Below are 13,121 nucleotides of genomic sequence, written 5' to 3'. Positions count from 1 at the left end.
GGAATCTTTTTCTTGTGTAACATGCCCTTGAAAATTATTTTTGTGTATGTACATTGGCAAGCAGCCAAAAAAACATGTTCAACCTAATTTTTCAAAGAAATAATGAATTTTTTAAAATAGATGTCATTTTCACCTATCACACAAGTGGGGATACACATTCATATGGGGGGGCAGTGTCGGCGAGAGGGTGGTGACTGACTTCACTCAGTCTGAGACTGCCACAACATTGTTCATCAACTATAGTCCAATATTAAATAAGCAGTTTGAAAAAAAGAGGGTGACAATGGATGAAGCCCTCTGCGGTGGACACCGTCTGGAGACCCACATCCTATGAGGACATAGAGATAATTGTCCCCACAGAGACAGAGCGGCAGACACTCATCCTGCTGTTACTTACAGAAGTGACAACTGAAAACAACGTGTTTCACAGGATGAGATTAGTAAAACCCTAAGTGACACATCCACAACAAGTATCCATTGTCAGCTGTCAGTATTGTATCTTAGAAGTTTATTTAGTAACAAGGAATAAATGTATGTGTGAAAGTGAAAATGTTAATCACTCAGTCATGTCCAACTCTTTGCGACCCCATGGACTGTAGCCCGCCAGACTCCTCGAACAGAGGAATTTCCCAGGCAAGAATATGGGAGTGGGTTGCCATTTCCTTCTCCAGGGGATATTCCCAACCCAAGAATTGAACCTGGGTCTCCTGCATTGCAGGCAGATACTTTACCATCTGAGCCACCAGGGAAGCCCCAAATGTATGTTTAATATTATATAAAATCATCGCAGGATTAAAAACTGATACCCAATTTTTAAAGACCTTAGCTAACAACTATAGAAAAATCACTTAAAATAATCAAAATTGTTCCTAAGGGGTTTTCTCTGAAACGACTACCAAATTTCTTCCCTACTATTCTACATTGGCCAGTTTGGTATATTACATATATAATCAGAAAACATGATTATTTCAATAACTGTCACTGGGAGAAAGAAGCTGGCTCAGGGTCCCTGCCCCAGCAGGAGGGATATTTAGAACGTGCAGTATGGAAGTGCGTTTTCATCCTCACTGTGTCTTGAGTCGCTCCCACAGCATTTATCACACTGGATGACATCACCGCTTTCCTACTTTAAGTTTCTTGAAGAGGAGAGACATGTCTTATTCATCTCAGTGTCATCCTCAGCACCTTACCCAGGACCTCACACACATTAACAGTTAAGAAATAGCTATTGAATGAGTGCAGATTCCATGTGAATATGTACATGGTGAAACATGTTCTGAAATTTCCTGAAAGAGATGCCGTGTAGTCGCTTGTGATCTGTAGAGCACTAAAGCTTAGGGTTATTTGCCTCAAAAGTAAGATGGACTTGTGGCTGGATAGATGGATAAACAGATGGCTATGTGATGAAACAGAAGAATGTGGAAGAATGGTAATTATAGGACCTAGGGGATGGATGTGTGGATGTTGCCACATGAATATTTCAGCCTTCATGAAGATTTCAAAATTTTCATAATAAAATGTTGGAGAGAAAGGGAATTATTACTGTGATTATCATTATTCTACTTAAATAATGAATTCATGTGATAGGCTGGTATGACTGTCTACCAAAACTACTTCATAAGAATGATACAACAATAAAATGTTTTTATGGGCATCTTATGCAATGTGTGTTGTAGACTGGAGTTTGGACAGTTGCAGTCCCCTAATCAAAATAATGACATCTATTTAATTTTAATTCTAAATATATAGCTTTAAATGGAGTATATAGAAATAGTGAATGTTGTACAACTGAAAATAATAAAGCATTGTAAATCAACTATAATTCAATAAAATTTTAAACATTTAAATAAATAAAGATAGAAAAAATTTTGAATAAATTTAAAAAAGAGAGACTGAAGAGAGGAGATGTCACGTGCATCTTGAAAGGTGAACAGGTATGTGCTAGGCAGACACATCAGGAAAAGCGTTTAAAGATGGAGCTGTGCTGGTAAAGCCTGGAGCTAGAAAACAACACTGCATGCTTGGAAAGTAGGTGGTGTAACATGGCCAGACCCAGGATGAGATGGGCTGAGTAGTGAGAGATGAAGGTGGAGGACCATGGGGATCACACACAGTCTTATCCAGTAAGCTATGGAGACTGGACTTGGTGCAGTAAGGGAGGGTGTAACGAATGGGCAGGTCCTTTTAGAAAGTTCTCCCTGTGATCAAGCCCATCTTCCTGCTGTCCTGTGCCCAGAAGTTACCTGAAAGCCACTAAATAGTCTCCACCCTTGTCCTTGGGTGGAGACCATGTGCTGTTTAGACCACGTGCTTGTGTATGTGTGCTCAGTCGACTTTTTGCCACCCCATGGACTGTAGCCTGTGAGGCTTCTCTCTTCATGGGATCATCCCCCCAAGAATACTGGAGTCAGTTGCCATTTCCTTCTCTAGGGGATCTTCCTGAGCCAGGAATCAAATCCGAGACTCCTGACCACTGAGCCACCTGAGAAGTCCATGAGTGAGCACTAATTAAAGGCAGTGTCCTCTCTCTATGATCTTGGAATTAGGAATTAGTGGAATTAAGAATTGTCTGCTGCTCCCTTCTAAACGGCAGTCAAGATTAAGTGGGCAGTATCCATGGAATTTGGTCTCTGGTGAGAGAGGAATGGAGGAGACATACGGGGGATAAAGACAGCTCAGGGTGGCTGGCTTCACACCCTGTCCTTCACGGGCAGCCTGACACCCCACTGTGTGCATTACCTTGCCTCTCCCTTGAGGGCTTCAGTGATTGGTAACTGCAGAGAGGAGAGAGGGGCCTGACAGCTGTGCATTTGGTCTAGTTGGTTTCGAAAGTTCAGGGTGATGGCTGTGTCCTCCAGAAAGGCCTCATGGTTTTAAGCGTATACAGGCCAGAGAACTTTTCAGTTCTCTCTGTAAAGTTCTCACGGCTTTAGGGAGCCTACTTTCTGAGATACCAGGAATCAGGATGTGGTTTGCAAATCTTCCTCATTAGACGTTAGAGCCATATTAAGAAAATGCTATCTTGGGGGGATTAAATTTCATGTGGGAAGGAAATATAAAAGCTCCCAAATCTGGAGGACATTGTTTTGAAGGTTCTGTTTGTTCCTTTGACTGCTGAAAGTTAATTTCTTAAAGGATTCTTATTTTTGAGGGAGGTGAGCTTAGTAGCAACCCTGAGGTGATTGCAGGATGGGTTGTCTTTTTCTTTTTTCAAATAGTATTTTATTTTTTTAACTTAATTTTTATTGGAGTGTAGATGCTTTACAATGTTGTATTAGTTTTTACTGTACAGCAAAGAAAATCAGCTGTCTATGTACATATATCCCCTCTTTTTTTGGATTTCCTTCACATTTAGGTCACCATAGAGCCCTGAGTAGAGTTCCCTGTGCTATACAATAGGTTCTCATTAATTATCTATTTTATGTACATAGTATTAATAGTGTGTGTGTGTGTGTGTGTGTGTGTGTATCAGTCCCAGTCTCCCAATTCATTCCACCAACCCCTTCCCCTTGGTATCGATACATTTGTTCTCTACATCTGTGTCTCTATTTCTGCTTTGCAAGTAAGATCATCTATGCCATTTTTCTAACACATATACCCACATATATGTGTAAATATAGGTATGATATTTGTCTTTCTCTTTCTGACTTAATTCACTCTGTGTAACAGTCTCTCAGTCCATCCAGGTCTCTACAAATGACCCAATTTCATTCCTTTTTACGACTGAGTAGTATTCCATCATATAGATGTACCACAGCGTCTTTATCCATTCCTCTGTTGGTGGACAGTTAGGTTGCTGCCAGGTCCTGGCTATTGTGAATGGTTTAAAGATCCCTGTCTGTGTTGTATTGATCTGCCCTCGTAGGTCGCTCTGCTTGACTGTGGGAAGCATTCTGGAGAACCTGCTCAGTCCAGCCTGTATGAGACCCGAGACGTGGAGGTGGCCCGCTGTGGGGCGCTGGCACTGTGGAGCTGCAGCAAGAGCTATGCGAACAAAGAGGCCATTCGTAAAGCAGGAGGCATCCCTTTGTTGGCGCGGCTCCTGAAGACTTCTCATGAAAACATGCTTATCCCGGTGGTGGGGACGTTGCAGGAATGTGCCTCAGAGGTACACAGGCCAGCTCTGCTCACTGTGCTGTAATTTACCTTGACTTCCTTTAGTGGAAAAATAATTTATGAAGTTATCATAACTGCTAAGGAATTTTTTTTTAAGTCACCATTCTTTTAGAAAAGCAAGAGATTTTCTAATCAGATAGAAAATTAATTACAATGGTGTTAGTCGCTCAGTCATGTCCAACTCTTTGTGACCCCATAGACTGTGGCCTGCGAGGCTCCTATGTTGATGGAATTCTCCAGGCAAAAATACTGGAGTGAGTTGCCATTTCCTACTCTAGGGGATCTTCCTGACCCAGTGATTGAGCCTAGGTCTCCTGCATTGCAGGCAGATTCTTTACTGACTGAGCCACCAGAGAAGCCCAATTACATTGGTACCTGAATGATATATTTTTTAAAATGTTGACTAAATTCTCTTAATGTTATATCAGTATGTTAAGCTCAGACTATGGTGTTTATTAAGAAAGTTTTTTCACTGTTGTTATTAACAAATGTGAATAGACACATTTATGCATATTTATGCATTGTGTAACTATTATAAGTTTATTTTCCTAGGAAAACTACCGAGCTGCAATCAAAGCTGAAAGGATAATCGAAAATCTGGTAAAGAACCTGAACAGTGAAAATGAACAGCTACAGGAGCATTGCGCCATGGCCATCTACCAGGTACAGTGGGCTCTCCTGCGTGGAGTTGAAGGTGGTGTTTCCTGAGGTCCCATTGCCCAGGGGTGGGACTCAGGAATCTGCATTCTTTATAAGAACCCCTAGGGATTTTGATGCACACGTAGGTCTGAGAGCTACTCTTCTGTTATGATGTGCTTTGTGTAAAATAGCCAGATATGTACATGGTGGCTCTGTGTTGCCTTTCGTATGTCCTATTCAAACACAATAGTTTTGGGAAATACATCTCCCACCAAGACACGATAGATGAATGAGTGTGTGTATTCCTGTTTTATCTTTTTATTAATTTTATCTTTTTATGTATTTGCTTTTTTAAATCTTCCTTAACACTTTGTGGGTTACAAGTTCCATAGTATACCAAAACACCAGATTAGAATGGTAAAGGGGACGGAGAGCTAGCCTTGACAGATTCGTCTCTGGCTGGCTACAAGCAGCACCAGTTTCTGCCTAATCAGAGTAGATTTCCTTTCTAGAAGAACACATTTTAAATGTGCAAAGTGAGAGAATGAGCCAGAAAGATGGAGTCAGAGGAAGGTTCATGTCAGTGAAGGGTTGTGTTAGTTTTCTGGAGCTGCCGTAACTGCACATGAGTGAAAGTGTTAGTTGCACAGTCGTGTCCGACTCTTTGTGACCGCATGGACTGTAGCCCACCAGGCTCCTCTGTCCATGGAGAGGCTCCAGGCAAAGATGCTGGAGTGGGTTGCCCTGCACAGTGGGTGGCTCAATGACAAGAAAGGAGGTTTCTTCACAGTTCTGGAAGCTGGAAGTCTCAGGGGAGGTGTCAGCAGGATTGTTTCCTTCTGGGAAATCTCTCCTTGGCTTGTGGACGGACATCTTCATATTCCCCTGCCCTCCTCCCTCTGTCTTCACGTGTCTTCCTCCGTGGCCTGACATTCTCTTCTTATAAAGACACCTGGCACTCTGGACTCAAGCCCACCTCCATGATATCATATAACCATAACTACCTTCATCACATTCTGACATAGGGGGGTGAGGCCCTCAACGTCTGAGTTGTGAGAGGAAACAGCTCACACATAGCAGGGATATATCATAAACTTTTGTATTTTTAGTTTTTATATAATTTTAAGGGTTACTTTCCATATACAGTTGTCACAGAGCTTCCCAGGTGACACTAGTGATAAAGAACCCACCTGCAAATGCAGGAGATGTAAGAGACGCCAGTTTGATACCTTGTTTGGGAAGATCCTCTCGTGGAGGGCATGGTGGCCCACTCCAGTATCCTTGCCTGGGAAATCCCACGGACAGAGGAGCCTGGCGGGCTGCAGTCTATAGGGTCGCAAAGAGTTGGACATGACCTAAGCGACTAGCATGCACAGTTATTGCAGAGTATTGGCTGTATTCCCATGTTGTACAGTGTATAAGTTTTAATCTTGTCTCATCCACAGTACCTTGTCCCTCCCCCTCACTCACCCCTCGATGCCCCTCTCCCCCACTGTAACCACGAGTCTGGTCTCTAGAACTGTGAGTCCACTTCTTTTGTGTTATATTTGTGTTTGTTGTATTTTTTAGGTTCCACATATAAGCAACAGCATACAGTATTTATCTTTCTCTGACTGACTTTATTTAGCATAATGCCCTTCAAGTCCTTCCGTGGGCTGTACATGGCACATATGGTACATGACATGCAGCCCACAACCTTAGAGGCCAACTGTACGCTTAGAACAATATCAAACCTCTGCTACATGTGTCATCTTTTGGCTTTATAAATTGGGAAGCATCACGAGTTGGGAACAGCTATGCAGTCTTAGTGTTATTTCAAAGGATAACACAAACATACGGATAAACATCTGTGAATAAAATGTCGGTTGCTGTCCATACAACCCGCTGCTCTGGGCTTTGTTGGGGAAATTCCTCATTTTGGGGGTCATTAAAGATCTGGCTGCACTCCCTTCTCTCGTCTGTCTTCTCTACTGTGTTTTCCCAAGGCTGTGGGTTACGTCACTGCAGAAATTCTCCAGCCATGCATGTGGTTTTCTAGGTTCCTCACTGACCTTGTCTCTGTCTTGGTAGAAGCCCAGATTACCCCAGAACTGGCTTGGGAGGTTAGCCCAGCATATAAACACTGCTAATACTGCCAAAACCACGTAAAGGAAGAGAGACACTGTCAGATAGTGGCCAGTATAGACTAGAATTATGTCTTACTTGAAGGCTCCTTCAGAAAACGACACTCTTTTAAAAGTAGTTTTTTTGGCAACTAGATTGACAGCCTCTTTAGCAGTCACTGAAAGCTTGATAAACCTTGACCATGACAGCGTCTGACTTGGCTTTTTGTGTAGTGTGCGGAAGACGAGGAAACCCGCGACCTGGTTAGGCTGCATGGAGGACTTAAACCCCTGGCCTCCCTCCTCAACAACACTGACAACAAAGAGCGGTTGGCCGCTGTCACAGGGGCCATATGGAAATGTTCCATCAGCAAAGAGAATGTGACCAAGTAAGAGAAGGCATTCAGTGTTTTGTATTAAGCTATGGCCATCAAAACACATCCTTCCATTTTAATGCTATTTTAATAAAGAGTTGATTCTAATGCTATTCCTATACTTTTGAAAGCTGCACATTCTGGACTAAATTGGTAGAAATAAGGGATTCTTAGAAATGAAAGTGCCTGCTTCTCAGCCCACCACCCGGAAATGATTTTCGTGCATTAATAGGAGGAAGGGACTGACGTCATCTCCCTGTTCCATGGGCTGTTTTGCATGTGGGCAGGCATTTAAATGAGAAGCACCCCTGATATTTCCTGTAGAGACCATTCAAGGTGAAAGAATGAATTTCCCATAGAATCTTTAGACAAGGAACTGGTTTCATTCTTTTTCTAAAGATAAACAAGATGAATCAGCCAAAGACCAACTAACCAATTAATCTTCAAGTGTAGTCATTTTCAAATATGCTTTCATTGAATTTTAAAGTATTTGTAAACTTTATGATCATATGATTGATTTTAATCTTTGAATTTATCTTTTTATATATTTTTAGAGTTTACACACTCTAAGATGGATGTTCTAGGCAAGCTTTTTCCTATCTCAGGGTGATGCTTTTCTTTGACAAGAAATTTATATGTTCTCTTTAACACAATGATGATTTATTTTGCTTTGTTCATGTAACATAATTCCTGAAATGTGAGGGAAAACCCCTAGGGCAGTGGGATAGTTGATGCTCAGATTTGAAAAAAGTTGTAGTTTTCTCAGAGGCTGTATAGTGTGGTACTTAAGAGCACAGACAGTGCGTGTGGATACAGGCTTCACTGTTCACCAGGCTTCACTGTTCTCCAAGCTTCAGATTAGCCTTTTGAAAAAGGGGGTAATAATAGTATTCATATCACAGAATTGTTATAATGATTGAATGAGCATATGGTTAGCATTTAGTACATTTTAGCTATTAATATTATCACTAAGATTGCTATCAGCCAACTTTATATCAAAAATAACACTGTTCACCTCTTTCCTTCCCTTCCTACCCTCTTTTGCTTTGTGATGAACTCAGATTTCGGGAATACAAAGCCATCGAAACCCTGGTGGGACTTTTAACTGACCAGCCCGAGGAAGTGCTTGTGAACGTGGTTGGTGCGTTGGGAGAATGCTGCCAAGAACACGAGAACAGAGTCATCATCCGGAGATGTGGTGGCATCCAGCCCCTCGTGAACCTTCTTGTCGGGATAAACCAAGCTCTTCTTGTCAATGTCACAAAAGCAGTTGGTGCTTGTGCAGTGGAGCCCGAAAGTATGATGTAAGTGATCCTCAAGGCTGAAAGGTTTTGTTTGAGAGTGTTAGAAGGAATGCTGAGAAGTCATGGAAGAGTGTCATCTTTTAGAATTGGTGTGCATGAGTGATGAGAGAGTAAAATGTGCTTATAAATAACCGCAAGGTGACCAAATCGGACTTACAGAGCCAGATTGTTCCCTTGAATAAACTGGAGGGTACTGACTAAAGTACCCAGTGATCAATCAAAACAGTGGAATTTTCATTAGGGGAATCATCTATATTTTATAGATATTGATAACAGTAATATAATAATACAGCTGACAAAAAGGGAAGAGTGGATGAGTAGGTGTGCAAGTTCTAAATCAATAGATAGTATTTAAAACAGAAATTTTATCTATCTATCCATGTATCCATTCATCCATCCATCCATCCATTTCTCTATCTCTCTCACCTATCCTTACATCCTTTTATCTAGCTGTAGGCATAAAGAGATAGCTGAAACAATTTTTTAAAATAATTGTATTTATGGCTGTGCTGGGTCTTTGTTGCTGCTCGGGCCTGTTTTGAGTCGCAGTGAGCAGGGCTACTCTCTGGTTGCGGTGTGCAGGCTTCTCTTTGTGTTGGCTTCCCTTGTTGCATCACACAGTCTCAAGGGGGCATGGGCTTCAGTAGTTGTAGCAAGTGGGCTCAGAAATTGTGGCTCTAGGGCTCTAGGGACACGTTCAGTAGCTGTGGTGCACTGGCTTAGTTGCCCTGTGGCATGTGGGATCTTCCTGGACTAGGGATCAAACCTGTGTCTCCTGCATTGGCGGGCAGATTCTTTACCACTGAGCCACAAGGGAAGCCCTGGAATAATTTTTATGATTGTTATTTCTGCATGGTAGTCTTTGGGATCTTTTGTACTTTCTTTTTTATATTTTCTACACAATTTGTATGATAAATATGTATCATCTTTAAAATAAAATAAAGTTCTTATTTAGTACCTTGCACAATCTCATTTTCTCCTGAATAGTGTACAGTGGTTCAGCGTATAGATTCTGGAGGCATTGCCTGGAATGCCAGTCTCACCACTTACTATGTGTCCTTCAGCAAATTATTAAAGTACTTGGTGCCTTGGCTCCTAAATATATAACTTGGAGACAGTCATGGTACCTGTCTCATTGGATTGTTGTAATGATTGAGTGAATTAATGTATGTAAAGTACTTAATAATAGTGCTGGGTAAGTGTTGGCTAGTATCATTCACATAGCAATAGCTTTAATTAATAGCAATTTAAACCAGTAATAACACAAATACAAAATTAAGGTCAGAGTGTCTAGTATCTGTACTTATCTATAAATGAGTCCATTTCTCTTATATCAAATTAATCATGTTATTTAACTTGCTATAAATCAAGAATAAGAGAATCTTATTCTTGGGTCCTCTCAGCTGCAATCAGGAACTTTGAGGGTGTGGCATAGACATGTCAGTAGGTGATTATAATTCAGGCCTTTGTGTACTGTGCTAAGCTTGGGTTTTGTTTTAAAGTTGGTTGAAGTTTACTAAAGGATTTTAGGCATAACCTGAAACAGTGAAGCTTATTTAGGAAACCATTGTGGGCCAGAGGTGAAGGTGGTTTACACTAAGCATATGGAATATAATATATATAATACTAAAGAATAAAAAAGTGACAGATTCAGTTCAGTTCAGTTCAGTCACTCAGTCGTGTCCGACTCTTTGCGACCCCATGAATCGCAGCACGCCAGGCCTCCCTGTCCATCACCAATTCCCGGAGTTCACTCAAACTCACGTCCATCCAGTTGGTGATGCCATGCAGCCATCTCATCCTCTGTCATCCCCTTCTCCTCCTGCCCCCAGTCCTTCCCAGCATCAGAGTCTTTTCCAGTGAGTCAACTCTTCGCGTGAGGTGGCCAAAGTACTGGAGTTTCAGCTTTAGCATCAGTCCTTCCAAAGAACACTCAGGACTGATTTCCTTAAGAATGGACTGGTTGTATCTCCTTGCAGTTCAAGGGACTCTCAAGAGTCTTCTCCAACACCACAGTTCAAAAGCATCAATTCTTCGGTGCTCAGCTTTCTTCACAGTCCAACTCTCAGTGACAGGTTAAAGAAGAACAAAACCGGGTGAATGACTGAGCATGAGTTGCAAAGAAGAGGGAGGAGTCGTGGATGATAATTAGGTTTCTGACTTGAATAACTATGAATAGATGAGATGGATGTTTGTACCACTTACTGATATAGGGGATGTAGCTGGAGGAATGGTGAAGGCAGAATGAACTTCACTAGGGCAGAAACAAAGCCAGTTTATTCATCATGGTACATTCATTGTCTAACCCAGTCCCAGGCTCAGGATAGGCACTCAGCGAACATTTATAAGTACACAAAATGAATGATGAATTCAGTTACATTCAGTACACATTGAGGTTTTGTGGTGATGATAACTAGTCAACTGGATATTCATTCATGTGTAAAACTTAGGATAGGATGTGGGTTGGGCATGTAGTATTATGAACATTTGGCAACTTAAGTGATGAATATATGTGAGGTTGTGAGGAAGAGAAAGAAAAGGGAAAAGAAGACAAAAACAGAATCCTATCTTCTAAGGAGAATGAGTGGACCAGAGAAGAGGTGCCTGTAAAGAAAGAGCAAAGGAACAGCCCCAGCTGTGAGGGAAGCCAGAAGAACAAGGTACTGAAAAAAATAAAGGGAAGAGAGCCTTTAAGGGGAAATGTGGTCAAAAGTGTCAAATTCTCTGAGAGTCTCATAAGATAAGGACTAAACTGTTCTTTCTTGTGCATCAAGGAGGTTGATGAACACACTTGTACTTGTGGATATGGTTTTCTTACAGATATTTTTAGAAACACACAAAGTCAGTTTTAGAAAACAGTGTTTTAAGTTTGGTAAGGATCCAACAGCGTTACATGTGGTGTCATATTTCAGACGTGGCTATTATTGCTAGATTTGTAGGATTTATTGAGTCTTCAAGCTTCAAGTTAAATGGTAAGGAAATGACAAATTCCTCTCTCTTGTGTAAGCTTTAAATAATTCATAGGCTAGGAACTTGTTTTAATGATTAGCAGTTTTATGTTGTTTTTTGAGGTGGCTGTGGCTGTGGCCAAAACTTAGGTGTGGCATATTAGGGTGAACATCTATACACATAGCAGAGTTTTATTAGCTCTGTGATAGAATGCACAATTCTCTTCCTATATCTATTTTTCAGTAAGAATACAAAACATGTTAAAAATAACAGTTTAGCTACTGAACCAAAAATTGTTTTTAAGACACCAGTGATTTCAGAAAACTCTACGGACTTTTCTCAGTACATCAGACTACTTAAAGACTCAGTATAAATAGTTTCATATTAATTATGCCCTTCCTGAGGACCTGACATGAACAGCCGGTATCCTGATGTATTAGGTTCATGAAAAAGTAGATTTATTCATGCTGGATTTTCTTTTTTTGTTGACTTGTTAGTGCCTATTTGATATGTACAGAATTCATCTGGAGGTAATTTGTCCTTCAAGTATATAAAATCACACCAACGTTGCAAAAAACTGTTAACGCTTATGTTTTGGGGAATGTAACTTTCTCATAAAGTACTATAAAATTTCAAATGACTAAAAAGTATTGAAGCTAAAAACTTAAACATCTAAAATTTCTTTTCCATACCTCAGGCTCTTTACTTACCTTTAGAAAATTAAAAAAAAAATTATTGAATTACAGTCGATTTACTATGTTGTGTTAGTTTCAGTGATTTGTGTATATATATATATATATACATATACATAAAATATATATTCTTTTTCAGATTCTTTTCCCATATAGGTTATTACAAAATATTGAGTATAGATCCCTGTGCTATACAGTAGTTCCTTGTTGTTTATCTATTTTATATGTAGTAGTGTGTATATGTTACTCCCAATTCCTAATTTATCCCTCCCACTCCTTTCCCTTTGGTAACCATGACATTGTTTTCATGTCTGTGAGTTTGTTTCTGTTTTGTAAAGATAAGTTCATTTGTATCATTCTTTTTTAGATTCCACATGTGAGTAATAACATAGAATATTTGTCTTTCTCTGCCTGACTTACTTTAATTAGTATCATAATCTCTAGGTCCATCCATGTTGCTGCAAATGACATTATTTTGTTCTTTTTATTGCTGAGTAATAGTCCATTGTGTATATGTACCACATCTTCCTTATCCTCTCCTCTGTCAAAGGATGTTTAGGTTGCTTCTCTGTCTTGGCTATTGTGAATATTACTGCAATGAACATTGGAGTGCATGTATTTTGTTGAATTATAGTTTTGTCTCAGTGTATGCCCAGGAGTGGGATTGCAGGATCATATGATAGCTCAGTTGTTAGTTTTTAGGGAACTTTCATACTGTTCTCCATAGTGGCTGCACAAATTTACATTCCCACCAACTAAACTTTTATTTTGAAATAACACTAGACTTACAGAAAAAGTCGCAAGAATATAGAATGCATGGAATAGAGAGTTCCCACATGCCCTTAACATCCTACACACCATGGTGAAATTATAGACACATTTTATTTGTTCAAGTCTAATGTTTTAGAATTTGAAGAGTGTGGTATGTGGATTTTGTCCTTTTTT

The 13,121-nt window shown here is 40.3% G+C and overlaps 1 protein-coding gene across 8 annotated transcripts in view; it reads left to right on the top strand.

Moving 5' to 3' along the window:
• Positions 1-13,121, top strand: part of ODAD2 (outer dynein arm docking complex subunit 2) — a 167,181-nt gene that overhangs the window by 67,604 nt on the left and 86,456 nt on the right. For all 8 annotated transcript variants that reach the window (XM_070381801.1, XM_070381802.1, XM_070381806.1 and 5 more), the window contains 4 exons: positions 3,866-4,108; positions 4,669-4,779; positions 7,092-7,246; positions 8,293-8,535. In XM_070381801.1, the coding sequence (XP_070237902.1) occupies positions 3,866-4,108; positions 4,669-4,779; positions 7,092-7,246; positions 8,293-8,535 (752 nt within the window). The remainder of the gene's footprint in view (positions 1-3,865; positions 4,109-4,668; positions 4,780-7,091; positions 7,247-8,292; positions 8,536-13,121) is intronic.

This window comes from Bos mutus, chromosome 13, assembly GCF_027580195.1.
Source record: "Bos mutus isolate GX-2022 chromosome 13, NWIPB_WYAK_1.1, whole genome shotgun sequence".
Classification (NCBI taxonomy): domain Eukaryota; kingdom Metazoa; phylum Chordata; class Mammalia; order Artiodactyla; family Bovidae; genus Bos; species Bos mutus.
The sequence above is the reverse complement of the archived record's forward strand: the minus strand, read 5'-3'. Positions and strand labels throughout refer to the sequence as shown.